General features: G+C 37.8%; 2 protein-coding genes across 4 annotated transcripts in view; one reads left to right on the top strand and one right to left on the bottom strand.

Moving 5' to 3' along the window:
• The first annotated feature begins 90 nt into the window (after nucleotides 1-90).
• On the top strand, nucleotides 91-7,106 carry acad8 (acyl-CoA dehydrogenase family, member 8). The gene is made up of 11 exons (XM_041994117.1): nucleotides 91-217; nucleotides 795-895; nucleotides 2,349-2,518; nucleotides 2,835-2,944; nucleotides 3,097-3,173; nucleotides 3,257-3,394; nucleotides 3,508-3,643; nucleotides 4,928-5,025; nucleotides 5,134-5,286; nucleotides 5,826-5,928; nucleotides 6,010-7,106. The coding sequence occupies exons 1-11, from the start codon at nucleotides 109-111 to the stop codon at nucleotides 6,063-6,065; spliced, it is 1,251 nt and encodes a 416-aa protein (XP_041850051.1). The 5' UTR covers nucleotides 91-108; the 3' UTR covers nucleotides 6,066-7,106.
• A 1,090-nt stretch (nucleotides 7,107-8,196) lies between these two features.
• The window catches only part of esamb (endothelial cell adhesion molecule b), a 57,219-nt gene continuing 43,450 nt past the window's right edge, over nucleotides 8,197-21,965 (bottom strand). For 2 of the 3 annotated variants that reach the window (XM_041994116.1, XM_041994115.1), the window contains 6 exons: nucleotides 19,815-19,960; nucleotides 18,678-18,879; nucleotides 18,074-18,229; nucleotides 10,947-11,069; nucleotides 10,722-10,851; nucleotides 8,197-8,668 (listed from right to left, as the gene is read on the bottom strand). In XM_041994116.1, the coding sequence (XP_041850050.1) occupies nucleotides 8,197-8,668; nucleotides 10,722-10,851; nucleotides 10,947-11,069; nucleotides 18,074-18,229; nucleotides 18,678-18,879; nucleotides 19,815-19,960 (1,229 nt within the window). Of the gene's footprint in view, nucleotides 8,669-10,721; nucleotides 10,852-10,946; nucleotides 11,070-18,073; nucleotides 18,230-18,677; nucleotides 18,880-19,814; nucleotides 19,961-21,556; nucleotides 21,822-21,965 lie in introns of those variants that run through there. The other variant, XM_041994114.1, reaches the window with a different exon arrangement.

Consider the following 21,965-nt stretch of genomic DNA (forward strand, 5'->3'; position numbering starts at 1 on the left):
GTTTGGTAAAATCAAGCAATCCCAACCAATTGCTTCCGTATTTCATAAAACTACGTTACCCAAATGTCCCAGCGGCGAGTGTCATAACACACCACTGTGGAAGTAAAGATGGCTGTGGTCGGACGTCTATCAAGAATAGCCAGACTGGGCTCAAACATCCATCGTTGGATATTTAACAAAAATTTGAAGAGCCGAGGGATAGCGTCATGTATAGACCGTAAGTTCTAGGAAATTAAGACTGTGAGGGTTTATCTTAATGACAGCACTATTGGGTAAGAAAATTCGAATAAAACTTGCAACTTTGTTAGCTAACAGGCTAATGTCATGCACACCAACTGCAACCAAAACCTGCATAGCGAGTTTTAGATTTATTTTAAATAAATAAAAACATTGCACACACGACCGGCCCTCTTGCTGTCATTGGTTAGTCGTGGCTCTTTTTGTCCTCCAGTCGTAAAGCAGACAAGGCTACACGCCCCTCCTCAGACAGGATGATGTACCAAAATATTCAATCTCAGTTTAAACATTTAATTTTTTTCTGCACCAGACTCGGGGAATCTTCTCTAATTTTAAGGCATTGTTTGTAGTCATGCAATTAAACACACAAAATGTGTGTGCAGTTGTGATTGGTTTTCTTGCTCCAGAGCACTATGGCAGCATTGATTCAAGGAAAGTGTGTGATTTCACGAATCTAGGAAAAAAATAATTAATTAATAAATAATTACAAAACGACACACAACGTGACAGCTGACTCCTGCTATATTTACTGAATATCCTCTGCTCTCTGTTGGCAGCTTCTTATGGACTCACAGATGAACAGAAAGAGTTTCAGAAAGTGGCTTTTGACTTTGCAGCGAATGAAATGGCTCCTCACATGGCCGAGTGGGACCAAAAGGTAGGTTGCAAAGATTCTTAGACTCTTATTTATGACGAACACTGTGTGACATCTTTATTAAGAATAAAATTTTGTTCACACAATTATTTTACCAAAAAATATGTTGCTTGTCTTTTTAAGAACAACCTGTTCTCCTGTTTTGGAGAAATTAAGCCCTTCTTGTAACACTCCTGAGAAACCCTTGTTAGCAGTCAACTCCTGTTCTTTAGCAACATTATATGTGAGTAAAGCAAGCTTATTCCCCCCCCTCAGAGTTTCTCTACTGTTGATTTGGAGCTAAACCCTAACTTAGAATTAGTTTTGTTCTGTTTTGGCTACAAAACTACTGATTTTAACACCATAATAACTGGTGTTACTCTAGTACCAACTCTCTGCTGTGGCAGAGTAGCATCTAGGAGATCATCCCTGACTTTGCTACATCCTTAATTTCTGCCTGTAGTGATAGCAGGGTTAGGTTGGCCATCAGTTATTGATAAATCAGTTGACATCATCCTTATATGTTAGTTTTCCAATAGACTGATGAATCACCCTGGTTCCCTGCAATTTTGTTATTGTAGGTGTGGTAGTATCAGTATGTAAGCCTATAAATGAGAAGAATATACATTGTGAAATAGTAAATGGTCTCTTTTTATATAGCGCTTTGCTGTACCTGGAATGATACTCAAAGCGCTTTACATTATACATCACATTTACCCATTCACACATTCATGATGGTGGAAGCTGCCATGCAAGGAGTTAACCACGACCCATCAGGAGCAATTTGGGGTTCAATGTCTTGCTCTCGGACACCTTGACATGAGCTTGACAGGCCAAGGATCGAACCGGCAACCCTCAGGCTAGAAGACAACCACTCTACCCACTGAGCCACTAAGCCAAATGCCACTTTTTCTTATGAAAATCTTCATGTCGTGTCAAACTATGAATCCAAAAACACTGAGTAGTTGTTTTAAAGGTTGAATGTGTAATAAAATCAAGACAATGACAGAAAAAAAATCTGCATTGTTAAAAATAGGGTTTATATTGATATCTAATTATTTTACTAAAATTATTATTATGTCTTTATTCTCTTATAATGAGCCATCTATATTTACTTACCATTGGTCCATATACTTAGCACCTGCCATATTTGTACCACCATTTTCACTACGGTGTCTCTGAATGGACAAACAACAACACACACAAATACACTATTTGGAAGTAGTTACCTGTCATTCATTTATCACTGCACTTGAGGCCACTGGATCTACTTGCAGATTAAAATGTATGTCTGTCATTACTATGCTCATCCTTAATACTAGATTTCAGTCATTCTTACACACTGTACCTTTAGTCTTTTATAATTTTATTGCAAGTGGTTATTTGTATTGTCATGTTAAAAGAAATGCAGCATTGTTTGCCAACTTTAACACTGGGTGAGCTGTGGTAACAGGAACTTTCTCAATTTTTCCTGCAGGAAATTTTCCCAGTAGAGGCAATGCGAAAAGCAGCTCACTTGGGGTTTGGTGGGATCTACGTCCAGCCAGATGTTGGAGGATCAGGCCTGTCTCGGCTGGACACATCGATCATCTTTGAGGCTTTGTCCACAGGATGTGTGAGCACCACAGCTTACATGAGTATCCACAAGTATGGACCTCTCGTATAGCAAAGATGACATGTCTTTGCTATTTAAATCAAATTATGCTTATAAGAAGTCAAGAAATCAAATTCTTGGATGTGTAATACAGATCAAATTCACGAAATGTCCCAAATAACTTAAGATTCCAGATTATTTGTCACATAAAGTAGTCAATATGGTTTCATCACAGGTGAAAGAAACAAGGTGTAAAAGTAATTCTCCTCAAACCTTGCACTTTTTCCACCTGCAAAAGTTTGCCAACAAATTTAAATATGCTCAGTAATCAATGTGAGTATAACCTGCAGTATACTTGTTTCTTTGCAGCATGTGTGCCTGGATGATTGACACATTTGGCAACAATGAGCAGAGAGAGAAGTTTTGTCCTGATCTCTGTACGATGGAAAAGTTTGCTTCCTATTGTCTCACTGAACCAGGTCAGTCTACAAGTGCAAAGAAACGTTTTGCTTTTTATGAGAATGAACAGAATAGTAAGGATATTTGGTTGAAAAATGACTTTTTTCCCCTCTTATCTTTTGCAAATTTGTTAAAGTTTGTTTACTCATTAAACCTGGGATGTTTGTTTCAGGCAGTGGAAGTGATGCTGCTTCACTTCTGACCTCTGCACAGCGGAAAGGTGACCATTACATCTTAAATGGCTCCAAGGTAATTTCAACTAGTCTATGCTCCGTTCTTCTAAATGTCTTCAACTCCAGTAAGCTTAATTATGTGCCTTCTTGACCTTTTAGGCCTTTATCAGTGGAGGAGGAGACACAGATGTCTATGTAGTAATGTGCCGAACAGGAGGTAAAGGACCTAAAGGTATCTCGTGTTTGGTGGTAGAGAAGGGAACATCAGGCCTGAGTTTTGGAAAAAAGGAAAGAAAGGTAGAGTTCACTGTTGCTCCTCTGAACCTTTGTGTTGGTGTGTTTGCAGCTAACCACTAGATGGCAGAGTTGAGCCACAATCATTCAGCTCTTTTCCAACATTCTTTCTCCAGGTGGGCTGGAACTCTCAGCCTACCAGGGCGGTGATATTTGAGGATTGTACAGTGCCAGTAACCAACCGGCTGGGCGAGGAAGGACAGGGCTTCAACATTGCCATGAGAGGCTTGAATGGAGGCAGGATTAATATTGGTGAGGACTCACAACAGATTATGATATCCAAGCAAAAGAATTTCTGAGGATGCTTGATTTACGGATTTAGTAGTAAGCAATTAAATGAATGAATAAATGAATAAATAAATAAAACAATAAAACTGCGATTTAATATAAAATTAAGTATATAATTAAATGAAAATGCAAAATTATAAGTTAAAAAGATCTAAATTAGCGTCAGTGCTTCTGAGATTGTAATTTCAAACATATATTCTACATCCTTTGTTTTTAATATGACATTTTATCAGTATTTTTCCAAAGCCGGCTCTACCTTGACTGGTCAACATATATCGAACAACAAGCAGACTAATAAGGGAAAGTGTGCTGAAAATCTTGTCCCTTGCTTACAGATTGTGTAGATTCATGTGCAGATATCTGTTTAGACAGATTAAGCCATGCTAAGCCACATCCTGCATGTATTACAGCAGCATGGTTCTATAAAGAGTCAAACTGGCCATTTCTGCACTGTAAGTTTAAGCCGAAAAAACAAAGGTTGTACCAAACTGCTGAGCAGCTGAAACCCTGTTTCAAGTAAGGAAAATAAAACATTTCACTTTTAAAAGTACAACAGTTTTTCATCTCAGTTCCCAAAAACATACAGAAGGCGCGATGCAATATCGTCGTAAACATGCCTCTGTCCAGTTATTTCTGAAATATGTTGCACTTAAAAAATACTAAAAGCTTTTCTCAGTATTAGTTTTCTCATTTCACATGTTGACCTTCTGATATTTTCCTCTTGAAATATGTTTCATATCATTGCTTACTGTTTTCGTTGGTCTTTTACACAGCTTTTTGTAAATTGGGTTTCATGTCAGTTTATCACAGTCCAATATAAATCCAGATTTTATAGATAATCAGTCTTTAAATCAGCTTTGAATGAGCTTCATGGCAGCTTATTTTTGCATAAATTACATGCATATTGCAGTCGAGTCTTGCAGTGCTTATGGCATGTCAAAAGGTTTTACCACAGTTGTATGAACTCATGCTTGTTATTATGAATAAAACTGTAAACTCAGAAGCCGAAACATACACTCTTGATCTGTTACTGTGCTCTTATTTCTCAGGCATGAGCAGGATTGTCGGTTTTTCTAGACGCAAAAACTCTTCTTCTGTTTTCTGATTGTGCTTCTGGCCAAATAGTCAGTTAGTTGGCGTTAGGAAAAAGTTGCCTACATAAAAACTTATCCTGCTAAAACATGGCTTTTACTTTTATTAGCTTGTAATGAGGTCACTCATCAGTTTTGTCTTCAACACTGTCATCAGCCTCTTGCTCTCTGGGGGCAGCACATGCCTCCGTGCTGTTGGCAAGGGATCATATGCTGGTGAGGAAGCAGTTTGGAGAAACACTCGCCAACAACCAGGTGATGTGATCCTCTCACAGCAATTCAGAAGTATTTAACAGCTTTTCTTCCCACTTTCCTTCTTCTTTTGAACATGTTTGCTGTCTCTGTCTGTGTTTATTTGTGCAGTTTCTTCAATTCAAACTGGCAGAAATGGCCACCAAGTTAGTTGCATCTCGCCTTCTGGTGCGTGAAGCTGCAACGGCATTGCAGGAGAACCGGCCTGATGCGGTTTCCCTCTGCTCCATGGCCAAGCTCTTTGTCACAGATGAATGCTTTAATGTGAGTGATGCCACAAAGCATTATGTTTTTTTTTTTTTGTTTGTTTGTTTGTTTTTTTTAACAAAAAATATCAATTAATTCTGCTTTATACTCTTGGTATCTGCAATTTCTTTTTTTTTTTTTCTTCTGCCCAATTCATATAAAATATCTACATCTGAGTTAATATAACACACAAGAGTCACAGACAAAAGGAAATTCCTTGTTTTTGTTTGTGGGATGACTGAGAGTACAAAACACAAATCTGACATGTGCATTTAGAATCTAGAGCAAAGATTTCTCTCCTGGTTTGTTTGTCTTTTAAACCTCTTAGTCATCGCTTGTGCTACAGGGATGTAATATAACTGATTGGTCATCTCTTATATGCAAGATTATCTGATTGGTCCATTTCTGAAATAATGCTGGAACATCAAAATAGAGGAAAAATTGTTTTCCAACATCCTGAACTGTTCTCATTCAGTAGTGACACTGCCTTTACAAACATTTAAAACTATGAAGTAAAAGCTAAAAAGTTTATGTTATCACCTGATCTTACTCAACAGATCTGCAACCAGGCTCTGCAGATGCATGGTGGGTATGGTTATCTAAAAGACTATGCAGTACAGCAGTTTGTGCGGGACATTAGAGTCCATCAAATCCTAGAAGGTGAGCGTATTTGCTGTAGTTCTTTCTATTTGTATTGCAGAACATTTACAGACTGTGTGACTCTTCCTGTTTCTTTTAAAGGAACCAACGAGGTGATGAGGATGATTATATCCAGAAATCTGCTGTCAGAGTCCTGATAAATCTTTTCTCCTGGACCATATTGCTGTGGTCTTTATTTCTGGTTTGTTACTGTGTGACTGGACCTGAATTGCCCTCTGCAACTTTACAAAAGTGACTGGAAAGTTTAGCGTAAAGCATTCAGAAAATTCTAGGATTTTGTAGCATAATATCAGATCACCTGTTACATGTTTAGCTCCGGTGTAGACAAGGGGCTTTTGGGATGTCAATAGTGAGTAATGAAGCAGCTGTTTAACCAATGATACAAAGATAAATATCTGAGTAACAGCTGGCTAGATCATCATGAATAATATACAAATTTATTTGTCACATAGGAGTGATCTGGAAGCTCATCTGCTATGTCATGACTGAGCTTCTGGTAGAAAAGGTCAGTGTTTTGCAGGTTTCTGGAACAGCCTGCAGATATCACGATGCTGCTCAAACACGACAGATGAGTAGAATACAAACAGGTTTCTTAATCCCAAACTCTTGTCCCCTGGTTACCGACACAGATGCAACACTGGGCATTCCCTAACCTTTCAGGCAGCACCACCTTTGAGCTAAAATTTCCATTTGTACAACACTCGTGGCACTTAAAAGCTCTAATGAAGCTCCGACATTACACACAACCTGATCATTTTTACTGTTCAACTTGAAAGGAAACTTTATAATACGGAGCTGCGATGTTGAGCCTCGTCTCTTGTTTTTCGTTGCTACGTAACATTTTTTCTGGCTACACCATCATTGGTTATATGAATTTATGTTAACATTATATTTCTTTTTTTTTTTTCACAGTTTAAATCAGTTTGTATGAGCAGATTGAAAGTATGTAAAGTAAAAGGTCCTCAACCATTCAACACCAACTTTATTTCAAATGAAAGCATCACATGCAGTGTCATCATTTCTGTTCCTAAGTGGCCTTCCTGATCGTATTTATACCATAGTTACTGCGTTGTATCTGTATTCTGTCCTGTTTTATCTGCAGTCAGCAGTGAATTGTGTGGATTTTATGTTTTGTGGATTTGCAATCACACTCCAAAATACACTTTCCTCAAAAGGAACCTGTCTGCTGCTTGGTACCTTGAGTTACTTTCATCTCTGTTGCTGTTTACATCCAGATTAAGTGTTTGTAAGTGAACTGGCTGTAATCCAGTCAAACACTCCAGAACATTTTATTAGGAAAAAAACATATATATGTCAACAATCAACTGCATTAAAAGTGACACATACAGCCTTTCAATAGCATTAAAACACAGCCACATTATTTCCAGAGTTCAGCATTACAAGAAAATCATAAGCAGATTTACTGGTAAGTCATCAGGAAATAATCTGCTGCTGTGTTTTGTTGTTCATTTTCATCAAATGGCATCTTATATTTCCAGCGATGAATTTTGAACCAAGCACTTCAGAAAATACATAAACCATCAACTTTAACAATGTTATACTCACTATTTTGGTTACATTCCAACTACCGTAACAGGCGAAAATACTCATTAAGTATGTACCCTTAGTACAAATGAAATCGTATTGACATTGTTACAAGTTAAACCACCCCTATGGTGTTAATGTGGGGCAAAGAAAGCAAAACATTTGAAGAGTACCTGAATTGTGGGCTTTTGCTCAGAACTAGTGCAGTTAGCCTGAGGAAAGTGGAGATGATCCTTACACAGGGAGGTGTAGTTAAATAAAAATGAAATTGTATATAAAAAAAAGAAATTGTTAATATTCAGATTAACACAAAAACCATAGAAATGTAGCCGAAAATATTTTTGCAAGAACTGCAACACTGAGAAAACAGGATCATTCATTGTGGTTGATTGTATCAAGACAACTTGCTGCCTGAAATCTCAACTCACCTTGGATTTTATTTTGAACTGGAATTTCCTTTTTTTTTAGCATAACAACAAAAATATATTTCTCTTTAGTTAGCCTGAACGAAATACAAAAAGAAAGCTGAAAAGAAACTGAAACACTGCACTAAGTCAGTTTTATTAAACTAAAGGTACAATCTGTGCAAAAGTAGAAGTACAAACCAACCCGAAATGTTTTCTTCTCAGACAGCCTCTCAGGTTTTCCTGGAGAAAGTGCTTTCCACCTAAAGGCATCCTCTCTGTCTGTCCTTTAACGTCCCATCAGAGCTGCTTCTGCTGGCTACACCAGTGAGCCGGCTTGGCTCTGAGCAGGCACCATTACAGCAACAGTTCCTGTGCGTGTCAGAGTGGAGGAGCTGATTTGTGGGGACACGGTGAGTGGAGGCGGCACCTGAGGCTGAGCTCCCTCAGTCCTTTTGGGGATGCTGACTAAAGGGCTTCTGAGAACCTGAGGAGGACCCCCATTTGCACTTAAAGGTCGCTTGTATTTACGTATTGGTGTGCCTCCCAAGTTGTATCCAGGAAGCCCCTGTAGCGAGGTGGCCTCTCCAGGTCGCAGCTGGTAGGCGTTGATGACGGAGCCTGTGTCTGATGCAGACATGGGGGAGTATGGGTATGGAAAGTTGGGTTGATGTGGGTCTCGTGATCGAGGACTGGTGGCTATGGAAGACAGTGTGCCATTTTTGGACACAATGTCGGAGCCAGTGTTGCTCTTTGCCCAAGACACTCGTTTTGGTGCTTGAGCGTCCTCCCTATAGTAGAAATAGAAAGAAATGCACTCTAAGCACTTGTGCAACAAACCAAATATCTTAAAAAAAGACAATACATCAAATGTTGGAACTGAAAACAGTTTTAAAAAAAAAAACAACTAATTTCATCATCTGTAGAACGTAATATCTACAGAAGATTCAGAGTATTCAGGCAAATCTCTGCACACAAGGGACAAAACTAAAAAAAACAATATTGACTGGTCGTGGCCCATAAAGAGCACTATATTAAAAATAAATATGTTCTGTTGTGGAAATAACTGGAACAGTTAAGACACCTTTCAGCCAACAGCAACTAGATCTTCGATGACCTGGAGCTTTTATTCAAGAAATTAAACAATCTCAATTTGTATTTTAACTGAGGTCCACTGCTTTTTCCTTTGCAAGGAGCAGACTAAAGCAGTTACATGGCTTCATCACAGACAGCACCCTCTAGCTGTGGGTGGGAAGATGGATGTGTGAAGCAGCAGCGACAAAACAAGATCTGATCAGCATGTCGCAGTGGTTCCACATCACCGTATAGACTCAGTTGTTTGGAGCCTCTGCTGAAGCATTACCAAAAACATATCAGATGGTATAACTTATGTGGTACAACTACAATGGAAAGCCAACTATATCAAGCTGTACTATGTAATGGGAAAGCAACATGAGGTACAGAGGCAGACATTGAAGTGTTTTTCTCCTCCTTAAACTCTACGGAGGAGTGTATTATTGTCTGAGTCTGAATGTTGTGTTTTCAAACGGTATTGCTGCAGCTTAAACAGATTTCACAAGCCTTTGTGTCTGTTTAAACTGAGAAGACTTGACCAATCAGAAATGTTCAGCTCTGCAAGCTCCACTCTGAAGGTTCAGAGTTTAAGGACTTTATCGGGGAGAAATGTTGTCCCCAGAGTTGTGATTTACTCCAGATTCCTGCATTCAATAGGGGGCAGAAGGAAGGACCCTAGTTCTTGGAAAAAAATGTTACTATACATAGCCAGATTACATCTTTCTCAAGAGGACCTTAATTATTTAAACAAGAAAAAATTAATTCTGAATTTCATCATGGTTCCATTGTAGATTACCATGGATGCTTAAGTGGTCCAACTGCAGTCCAGACCTGATACTGAAGGTATTTGTCACATTAGGAATTAAAAAGAAATAGCTGCTGTAAGGAAAGCCCTAAACAACAATAGCGACTGGTCTCCTCTATTTTTAAACACTTTAATGGTGTTGTTACAAGAAGACGTGAAGCAACAAAGAGGTAAAAGTTTTCTTTCTTACTTACTAACTTTCTCTACATGCCTCTGCTTTACAGTACAAAAGGAGCAAATATTTTGATGTCTTCATATTGTTTCCTTTAAATATTGGATTTGAATGATTTACAAAACTTTGCATTGTTTTTTGGCATTTTTCTAATTTATTTAATTTATTTTCTTAATGCAACGTTTATTGGATGAGGTAAATAAAGAAAATTGATAAATAAAATAAAAACATTTGAACAAATAAATAAAATTAACTAGTTCAACAGAGGTGATCCACTCTGGGTCCCTGAGTAAGGCCTTTAACGCCTCAACTGCTCCCGGGGAGGCAAAAATATTGGAAGCATATTGCTCTCGAGTAAATCTAGTGATGGGTACAATGCAGAGACTAATCTCGCAACTAGAATTAATAAAGTAAAAATCATTATTATTAAATACAAACTCCTCAGATTGTAAGATCTCTTTTTCAGGAATGTTCCCTTGCAAAGACTGCAATTCAGGTCAGCAGAAGTAACAAAATGCCAGCACTCATCGCATGCAAATTAATAATATAAACATCAAAAACTAAAATACCTTGTAATACTTAGTCACCATGACAGGATAAACTGGGGCAGAATGGTCAGTCAACAGATACACAACCAGAAATATGTGCCTTTTTGCTTGAATTCATTTAGTGTTCTAGTTCTGTCCTTCAAAAATATACAGATAATCAACTTAGAAGACTAAAAACAACTTAAGTAATTTTCTTCCTTGTGACTAGTGACCACATTAAAGTGTGCTTATAATAAAATTCTCACTTTATATCGTTAGACATCTCCTCCTCTGAGTCCCGTCTCCTCTTCAGTAAGAACAAGAGGAAGAGAACCATGGCCACCAGTCCCACAACTGACCCCAGAGTAGCTGCTGCAATCATGCCTGCATTGGAAGCTGCAAAACAACACAAACAGCAGTTACAGTGAATTAACATCACAGCTGTAGTGTGTGTTAATTGAGCACCAACAGAGTTTAGAAGAGGTACGTACAGGTGATGACCTCCAGATTAATGGAGCAGCTGTCTGAGCCGGCTGTGTTGCTGGCTCTGCAGATGTACTTCCCTGACATACTTTTGGTAAGGTTGCTCAGCCTGAGGGTGCCATGTTTCTCATCTGCAAAAAAGACTATACAGTTAGACTTCACACCTTTTTATTTAAGTGTTAAAAATCAGGGGATCTACACAGGAAGAAGAATTAATAGCAAAGAATTAGATGTTGGGGAACTACTGAGCCAAAGTAACAATTTGGGTTCATTATAAAAAAAATATAGACACTGATTGGTTTTTGGTTCATCATTGCATTTTAAGCTGCAGATACAATGCTTTTGTTTAAATATTTTCTCACCCGAGGTCATGACCCGGCAGTGATTTTATTTGCACCTTGCATAAAATCTTTTCTTCTTATCACATCTGTCTTTAAACTGCTGTGTTACAAACACAGGCGGTAGAAAAATAAACAAGCTTCATGAGAGACTTATCGCAACAAATCCTCTGAAATCCAATCGTCAACATCATATTGCAGCATGTCTTTATCTGATGTGTTTTTGGTTTTGTGACAACATAAGTAAATGATGGTTGTGTGTTTGTTTTGCGAAATCACTGTCTATATGTGTGGGTCAGATGAGTGAGTGTTGTGCATGTGCTTGCGTATGTCTCTTGCCCTCTGCACTGAGTCAATCCCTTCAGGGAGAAAAATAATGCAACCCAGGACTAATCTAAATCATCCAAGATGAAAAGTCATGGTTAACAATATGCCAGCATGCAACATATTAATGCAAGAGGCCAGAAAATTCCTAAAAATCACTGTGTCCAAACAGCTGCTGTCATTCCAAAGTTATGGGGAATGAAGTTATGGTTATGGTGAAGTTATGGGGAATGAAGGGCAGGGATAAGCTTTGATTTTTTCTACAGCATCTGCTACTGCAAAACTAGGACTGAAGCTAATGTGGGAAAGTGCAGGTAATTAGTGCATTGACCCTTTCCTCTAAGCGATTAAGTGCACCCATACTCTCCCAGTAAACTAGCTCTGCAGTAAACAGATGTCAGATCTCTTACTGTGGGGGTCAAGGGTGCAGGATTTTCCCTGAACGTATTCTGTCTGTATATTCATACATATAAACATATGTTAAACTTCCAATATATGTCATATATGCACACATATCTTCTCCTCATACAACTACAATGGTAGTAGTAGTTGAAAGCATTCTTTAAATTTAAATTAAATTGTAAATGAATTATATTTAAACAAAATTGATTAAATTATTATATTTTCTGTTTGATTATATGTGATATCTAAAATTCCTAGTGAACCCAGAGGTAATGTTAACCTGCTAAAATTATGTAAAATAAATAAATACAAATAAAAAAAGAACTAGTAATATATGAAACACAATTTGTATGAAGAGGTCAAATTGATACAAGCATATCAACAAATATAGCAACTTAATTTCAACCATGTAAATAAAAGAAAAAATATGTTGAATCTATAGTTAAACTCTCACTTGAATTCAAAATACAATTAGATCATATCTGTAATTATGTTTAAGGTTAAATCATGTGAAAGAGATCAACAATGCAAAGGAATGCCAAATAGAACAGCTGTGCATGAGCATGCTGTGCATCTGTCCTACTCTGATTTTTTAATCCCTCCGCATGAAAACCAGCTGTGAAGAACCAACTGTTACCATCATGTTTGCTGTGGCGCTCGCTCTTTGGTTTTTTGCGCCTTAGGTGAGGCAGAGCAGGCTCCAGGAAGCCCAGGGCGAAGTCTGGTCAGTTCCCGCTTACATACATATTCTCCATCGGCCCTAATCAAGCTTTCCTGTTTAAGGATCCGGAGACCAGACCAGACCTTGCCAGATTGTCCCACTTCATGTTCCTGTGTTTTGTTTATAAAAAAAACATTCCTTTAAAGTGGCTGAACCTGCCTCCATGTGTTTCCAGCTATCTCCTCCGTTGTTCTCCCTGTCCTGCCTTCTAATTTATTCACCAGCCACATCTTGCACTCTGCTCAGACTCCCACCTGGACTCAATAAGATAGCCCAGTCACTATTTAGATTTGTCTCTCACTGGAACTCCCATCTCCCTCTCCTCCCAGAGTTTCTTGTATTCCTGCACCATTTATTCAATGAACCTTGTCTTTATTCGCCCTCTGTTTTTGCAGCATCTGCTCTTGGATCCTTTTTGTGAGACAGCTAGGCCCCTAGCTGTTTCACCAAACCCACTTCTGACAGATTAGCAGTACGTCAGCTAACTCTGAGCTTAGAGCAATTTCAAGCCCAATCAGATCCCGGTGGTGTCAGAAGAACTGAGAGGAGCTGATGTTATGAGTTGTCTTACATCAAGACACAAGAATCACGTTACACTGCCATCACTTCAAGGTAAATGAGAGGAATGATGAGAGTAAATGTGATGATTTGTGCAATCAACACACTTTTTATGCATCTTATGGTATACATAAAAAAGTAAATTATCATCGAGGTAGGATTTATTTCCATGTTTAACGCAAATATCTACATGGCTACTCTAAGTCACGGTTAAATAAAAAGACATCATGAAATGAAATGTAATCTTAAAATTAATACTGAAAAATAATAAAAAAAAATCTGCTACTTGATAAAACTGCTACATTCACAAGGAATTATTTACTGGTTATTTACTGATGTTGTAATTCTTCCCTCAAATTTGCTTGATATTCTTATATGTCGGAGTAAATACCTTGTAAGAAGTTATATACTGTAACATGCTACTAGTTTTATTTTCTCGAAAACATGATTTGATCAAGATGAGCTTAAAAATTGAGTGGTTAGCGCTTGATTTAACTGGTAACAGTTGCAACTGGTCAGAATCTATAACAGTAAATTGAAGTAAGCATTTCTTTTTGCTTCCTGGCACTATCTTTCCGACAGTTTAACAAAGACAACCTTTGTTTTATTGGAGCTTTTGAAAATAATCAAAAAGCTTTAACAGGAGTATTTATCTTGAGATAGATAATTCCATCATCTTGAGAAAGTGATGCTCAAAAAATGTTCAGTCACAACCACTCTTGGCTTCCATAGAATAAAATCGCATAAGAGGTCATCATTCCTCAAATGAAAGTGGATTTATTAGAAATGAATGAGATGGCTAAAAACTATTCACATGCACGAAAGACTCAGGACCTAATTAGCTTAGCATTGCTTAAAACAAGGCCTGATTTATTAGCCTAGTGTAGTTGTCTAAATGTCACACAGGTAACCAGCTAATTAAGAAGGTAGGGTGTTGACAGGTGTGCACGTCATACTAGGTGGAGCACAGGGGGCCATTTAAGTGGCCTCGTTGGTTGCACCCTGTGACGACATGACTCTCAATTTTGATTACACTTGTGCATGGCGAGCGGGGCTGCTGGTGTGGCCTCGCTCCCAGCATTGTGTGGTTACTGCCACTCAAATTTAATTGCAAACAATACACACTTTGCAAACAGTCACAAGCGGGGGAGGTGAGGGCAATGAGGTCCCCTCATACCCCATTTTCCTGGGCGCCACCGGGGGCGGGCAGAAGGAGACAGTTGCCCCATTGAGCGGTGTCAAGGCTAGCTGTGTTGATGGGGATGCTGCTGGCCCTGGGGGAATGCCCAATCTGCTGCATTTGGTTGGGTTGTGGCGGTGTTGGTGAGTAAGAGGAGGAAGGGGGGAGTGGTCAATGGTGCCCTGGTTCCTGGGGAGTGCTGCTGGAACATTGGGGTGGGTTCTGGCCCACGTAGTGTGTTCATCTGGGGGAGCCTGGTCGCCTTGGGCTTGGTGCGGGCCCTCTGCTTTGTCTGCTCCTTCTTTTTATACTTTCCTTTTTTTTTGTTTCCTTTCACTACTTCCTTTTTATTTCTATGCCCTCTGGTCAGGTCTAGGAAGATTACACAAATTCCATAATTCAAAATAAATAAGATTTTAAAAAGAACTAAATAAATAAATCAGATTATCAAGAGGAGCCTTATACCCATTAAGCTCCCCTTGGCAACGGTACAAAAACAAGACCTAATTTATTAGCCTAGTAAAGCTGTCTAAACATTACAGAGGTAACCAGCTAATTAAGAAGATTATTAAATCTTACTTATTCTCGATGTGTTGTTTTTGGATTAAAAATAAACGTAATATATAAATATGTACAGCTAAGCTAGCTACTGAGGTGTATTTTGTAAACTTTTTTTAAATTAATATTTGACAAATTCATTATTGATGTTGCAATAAATAATTATTTTGAATTGTTGACAACTTAAACATTCAAGAACATGTGAGATTATAGCTGATAATAATGATTAAAAACAACCAATTGTCTAATGAACTAATCAATAGATTTACAGCTAAATCTAACACGACATACACATGGCAAGATTTAAAGGACAAATTCAACCCCTTATTAACAAAAATAATAAAAAAAAGCTTAGTGTATTACAGAATAAAAATCCAGCTTATTCAGAGTCAAACGTGATCTCATGGTTAAAGGTATGAAAATTAAAAAACAGAGTGAAATTTTAAGGCTAGACAGCTTAGTTTTTTTAATGGAGATCATTTTGAAAACATCCTATAAGCATCATTAGAAGTTGGGTTGATTTTCTTTCCTTTAAAGCTTCTCTACAGGCCAGCATATGTGGATTCCAGAAAATGTGGCTCATTGGGATGTCAGTGGTTCAGGGTGAGGGTTTGAAGGAGCTGGGTGAATATGGAAAGTGATGAAAACCCTTACCCATGAACCCAAGGACAAGTATGGGCTGGGGGCAGACTCTCCATTCTGGGTTTTTGTGCAGAAGGAAAAATGGCAGAGAGAGAGCAAGCATCAATGAAAGGTAGGGAAGGAGTGGTGTAAACTGATGGGAAGAAGGCAGAAGAGCAAGATGTGTGGTACTCTTATTCCCAAATCCAACTTATGCCTCTTAGAGGGGGTGATCAAGTAATGAAACGGGGCTTGTTAGATGAGATCAGCAGGAAATGAGGAGTGCAAGAGGATCAGCAGAGACAACAGAGAGAGAGATGGAGATTGCTGAAAAAGATAAGCAGTGATGGCAGAGTAGAGTTCAAGAGTCACGAGAGTTAGTATAAGCGCAGATAAAAGCGCAGCATTTGAATGTATGTCGATGTGACACAGTGTGGCATGTGAGACAATGCACACACACATGTCATGTGGGCTTGAGTGTATATACAACACTGCGAAAGCCTGGGTTAATGCACAATCAGATGGAGTAGTTTTCATCTTTTGATTCTGGGGACTTTTCTGTTATAAAGAGATCAGGGCCAGGGATCAAAGCAGTTAAGTCAATACGCAATCAATCAGCCTAAGTCATATTATTCAGAAACAGATTGTGTTTTCTCTGCAGCTTCATTTCAAAATAAGCATCTATACAATAATGTAAGACATGTCTTTTACTCTCTCACAGAGGCAGCACTTAAAGAGGAGGGTGCTACCAGTCTACATCAGCGAAAAGGAGTTCAGGCTGCATGTTATGGAAAATCAAAGATCTTCCTCTGATATACATTTGAAGCATCTTGAGCAGCAGACGAAATGATTGAATCCTCTCTCAAATTCTGTCCTAATTTTCTGGCTAAAATGTAATTTAAAAAAACACACTGTATCAGCTAAAGCATTAGTTCACAACAAGTCAAAGAGAATTTGATGGGTTTTTGTTGTTGTTTGTATTATGGTCAAAAACGCCTTAATGCCTTAAGATTGATAATAAATTGTGAGAAAATGTTCCAAGTCCCAAAGTAAGAGTCAACAATAATTTGATCTTCTTGTAGTCCCTCTTTTAGCCAACATCAGTCTTTAGTTTCAGTCTCACCTTAGCTTTTTGATACCAAAATAATGATGGAAAAACAAAAAAACATCCAACTGAATATTAACTCTGTTTCTTTTGCTTATTTTTTACTTTTAGTTATGATGCAGACACTGTGAAGACAACAATGGCAACTTGTTACACTGTGACTTGATTGACTGTATATTTGAACCCAGACATGAGGAAGACAGTTTTTTTAAAAGCATTAATTAGTTTTAACACCTCTTTCTCCATCTGCATATTTTCTAAAAAGCCTCTAACAATGTAGCCTGACAGGCTAAATTCAGAGCAGTAAAAGCCTTCAGTCTTCTCTTATTTTTTACACGAATTTTGATCTGTGTCTGTAAACAAATAACTTAATAAATATAAATCAAGTTTTACATTCCCTGCCTCTGTCCCAATGCATCCGTTTTACTGTAAAAAGGATGCATATAAAATGTATTTACTTGGTTTCAGATCAATACTAAAATTTGCAGTATCGCCCTACCCATAATTTTATGGAAATCTATGTCGTTGTGAAGGCACACTACAGAACTTTTGCAGATTTTCTTAATTGGCAGTTGATTCAGCATCCATCTTGTATTCTATCTGTATTGTGAAATCTCTTCAGACAGTAAAAGAAAAGACAGTCTTAGTTTGACTGTGGTGTTAACTCTTGCTCTGTCTCTCTCTCTTCCTCCAATAATGTCTTCTTGTATTTCTTTATGGAATCAGCCAGAGTGCTCGTTCAAAATGATCAGTGTGTTTGTGTCCACTTGCTAGCATTTGACATGATGGGTAAAGTGAAGCTTAGCTGCAACGTCACGGTGGAGTCCCAGAATAAAAAGTCATATAGTGTGGTTTCTCAACTTTGGAATGCTGCTTAGCAGTGATGGCTCAAGAAATGCAAATAATAAATGTCACAGGAATGCAGAGTTTTAAGGTTGGAAGGTTACATAGTACGTCTTTAAGAGAAGGCAAGCTCCCTTTATTGCACTCTGTGGTGCAAAGAGCTGGTCTATGTGATGGCATTTGGACAAAACTTCAAATATGTGAAAGCAAATTAATTAAATTGCATTAGCAATTTGTAACTGGAACTAGCTCTTCCAAATGGACTGTGGTATTTTTGTATTGCAGTAATATATCAAAATGTCTACTGTGAATAAATGTAAATAGAAATGTAAAAGATCTAATTTGATTAATTGTACTTAAGGTATTCAAACAATTACATTTAAAGAATTCTAGGCAAATAAAAATGATCTGTAAGGATATATATGACAACAAGAAGGTGGCTTTGTGTATCTTTGAGTAAACATCCTCACTGAAGACATACTCACTCTGCATTGGGGAGAAAAAGACTTCAGACACAGGTGCTGCCTTGGTCCATTTGTAGTGAGGGGCGGGTTTTCCATGACTGGACTTGCAGCTCAGGGTCACGTTGCCTTTCACCACGGGGTTTCCTGTCATGCTGCACACTGGAGGAGAGGGAGGGACTGAACAGACAGACAGACATACAGGGTTATTACTGAATGTTCACACATGTAAGACAAGGATATACACCAGTAACCTCTTCCTGAACATGTACATTAGATTTAATCCACTGCTTACAATGTGGAGATTTCTCAGAGCAGTAGCCGGATTGCATAAAAATAAGTAGATGTTTTGACCCCCTCCCTCTGCTATTTCCATCTGCTTCTGGAAGATGACATAATGACTTCAGAGCCCATTGGATCCCTTAACAGCAGATGCGTTTTATTTGGACAGAGCTTTCTCACATAAATAAATTATTTTCAACAAACTCTGCACATCCAAAATCCCTCAAAATGTGCCCACCGTTTACTTGGGATGATCTTTCAAATCCAAAGACATGACTGAGCTGCATCACAGGCTTTGCTGATTGCATCTAACCTTTGAAAATTCTGTGACGCTATGGACCATTACCTTTGACATTAAGCCGCATCTCTCCAGAAATGCCATGACCTCCAGGGACAATTACATGGCAGAAGTAGAGGCCAGAGTCAGTTTCCTGGGTGTTGTTGATGTAGACGGAGAGGTTGGTAGAGGGCATGGCCACGCTGAACCCCACTCTTTTGGTGAATTCGTTTTGTCCATGCCCGACTTTACCTGAACTAAAGTTAATCACCTGCACAGAGACAGTTTAATGAAAGCAACTTACAGCTCTTTCCATTTACTGCAGTGGTAATTAAAGGAAAACCTGGACATTTAGTACTGGCATTTTCACAAATGGCACAATTTTGAAATGAATGCACATTTCCATTCATCTGAAACAACTTTAATTCTATTTGCTGCCGTCATGTCAAGATGTGCAGATTAACAACAGAAATCAACGTCCTTCGTGAAGATAATCCTGACATGTACAGATGGTGGATGTTGAAATTTAGGCTGATTTTCTGTTTGAGATAAGCTCACAGGCATTGCATACTGAAATTGTTTAGATTATATTAATCATGCTGACACACACACATGTTGCATAAATTGTCATCAGTGGCATCCTTTCCTTAATGGCACCCATCCTTTCTTCTTTACTTCCTTTCACTATGAATTAGACATTTGCAGTGATGATTGCAATAATCCTGAACTCCGCAGATTATCCTTTTACACCTAGAAATAATGAGATGGGTTTGTAAGAATATAGCGATGTTATGCAATATATATATATATATATATATATATATATATATATATATATATATATATATATATATATATATATGCAATATATATATATATATATATATATATATATATATATGCAATATATATATATATTATTAGATATTATTTAGATAGTTTAAAGTCTCAAATTTACTTGCAGTAAAAAGAAGGGATAATACATTTTTTTCCTTTTTTTCTTATCTTTTATACCTATGAATGACTTTAAAGTATCAGACAATGTTTTAAGATATTTTTCATGGATGTGTGCATATTTCTGGAAATGTTATATTTCAACCTCAGACTACTTGGGTTCTTCTTCATATAAATGACCCAAACCTGCATTTATAGACACAGACAGACATTTAACAGATGATTGTTGTGTTTTGACTTTAAGCTTCTCACCTGCTTCGACTCATTTCCTGTGAAGTGCCAAATGACAGTGTTTTGGGAAATGTCTGAGCTGGGGCTGTACCAGGCTTGTAGCACCACCATCTGACCCTTCACCACCTCCATCTCTTTACTGGGCATCTCCACCTTTTGGGTGTCACCTGTAACATACAGGCCCATGTGGGTTAAATAAAGTGTTAGCCTGACTTACAACAAGTACAACAAGTTTGTTATGGAGTAGAGGCATAGCAGCATTGAGGGATGTTCTGGGGTGGCAGGCCCATTACGCACATAAGTTATAAATTGTTGGACTTATGAATTACAGTGTTGAATTCTAGTTATAGTTCTTTTTATTCATTGTATTTTAAGTAGTGAAATAAATATGTTTCATATTAGTTGCAGGGCTGCAGCTAATGACCATAAAAGTATTGATGAAACAGCTGATTCTTTGCTGTGTTTAGGGTAAGGAAATGATTGTAAAAGCATAATTTCAAAAGTATATTACAAAGAAGAAAATCCTCCATCTGAGAGCCTGAAAGAGGAAAATCTTTGGTATTTTTTCCTTATGATTATAAAATCAGGAAAAACTGTCAGTAGATCCATGTATATGTTCAGTAAAGTTCATTTGCTATCTGTTGTATTTATTTATTTTTATCATTATTATTTTTTATTTTGTACATGATTTGGCATTAGTCTGACATCCAATAAGAAAAGTGTTTTTTAGTGCAGAGTAGTATGAATATAATACAAGACAAAGAGAGAAAAAAAGGTTTTTATGATACCATGTTAGCACCTCTGATCTGATATATAAAAATCCCCAAAAACCATTAAACATCTTTCTCTGTGTGTGTGTGTGTGTGTATTGTTTGTTTGATTGAACACCCAGCAGTATAATATGTAATATAATCATACATGTAAATGTATCATAGAAGAAAAACAAATGTAAATATTGTTTAAATAAGAAACATAGGTTTTAAAGCTGCTTAATCTAAATTAGGTAACCATTACAAAGTGCAAGACACTTTTGCTGAGCTAAGATCTTGTTATTTACACATTACCAATCTTCCAAAGTTCAAATTATGACCTCATATGCATGTTTATATTATAGCTTATCCATTTCATTATGACATTTTGTACTAAGCTTGTGAAATTAACTCAAAATAAAAGCTATTCTCAACCAATATAAGGAAACAAGAGCAACATAAAAAAAACTTTATATCTCTGAATAATAGAGGAAAGTATGGTTCAAGCCTAATGAAAAGAAATGAAGTTACAAAAACACTTCCAAATAAAACACTTTTTTCCCATGAGAACAAACCATGAGAACTAAGTTGACAAAGCATCTAAAACTTACAAAGACCTAACAATACTAAAGAAAATGTCAATTAACTGGTATCCATTTCATTTGGTATAAAATCCCCCCCACCACCCCACAGCCATGAATTGAGTTTATGCTGAGTTAATAAGTGTTAATACTACAAATCAGCTGAGGTCCCCATTTGTTTGTAGCCTTCATCTATCTACAGTTTACATAAACAAGAATAATATGCTCAAGCAAATACAACCTGTCAAAGAACAAAATATATTTTCATATAGAAATCAAGCACAAAGCTGTTACAGAGAAGGAAAAACGGCAGCAACAATCAGGATGTGGTCATGCTCACAACAGCTGATGACAAAAAGAGAAACAAGATGATGTGGATTAAAAGAAAAAGAAAAAAAAAAAAAAAAAAAACTGAGGCGGATGTCCAACTCACAGGGCGCCCAGTCACCCGAACCAGACAGCTGAAGCTGGATCAGCTGATCCCAGCAGCCTGGGTCCATCTGTGTCTTCAGTTTGAGGCTCTTTTTGGGTTACAAACCACAGGAAGAACTGGAAAAAAGAGCAGCTGCTGCCACTTCTGCTGCAGAGAAGAAAACTGGGAAAAGCGTTCCTCATGTGCTTAGATAGCTTGTCAGGGATCACGGGGTAGGTAGGAATGAAAGAGAGAGAGGACTATAAAGCATAGATAGCCAGCTAATATCTCCGCATCTGCTCAGCTGGGCACGCCTTCCTCCTTTTCCCGACTGAAAGCCGGTAGAAGCAGAATTAGGCAGTGGGAGGTGCTGGAATGATGAGGTGGGGAGGAGGGGTGTATTATAGATGAAAAATAGAAAAAACGTAAC

This window comes from Melanotaenia boesemani, chromosome 9, assembly GCF_017639745.1.
Source record: "Melanotaenia boesemani isolate fMelBoe1 chromosome 9, fMelBoe1.pri, whole genome shotgun sequence".
Taxonomy (NCBI): domain Eukaryota; kingdom Metazoa; phylum Chordata; class Actinopteri; order Atheriniformes; family Melanotaeniidae; genus Melanotaenia; species Melanotaenia boesemani.

Bases quoted from the DNA above. Each gene is read 5' to 3' on its own strand.
- acad8 (XM_041994117.1), top strand. From the start codon at position 109: ATGGCTGTGGTCGGACGTCTATCAAGAATAGCCAGACTGGGCTCAAAC. The intron at 218-794 runs GTAAGTTCTAGG...CTCTGTTGGCAG, and splicing joins GATAGCGTCATGTATAGACC to CTTCTTATGGACTCACAGAT. The intron at 3,174-3,256 runs GTAATTTCAACT...TTGACCTTTTAG, and splicing joins ACATCTTAAATGGCTCCAAG to GCCTTTATCAGTGGAGGAGG.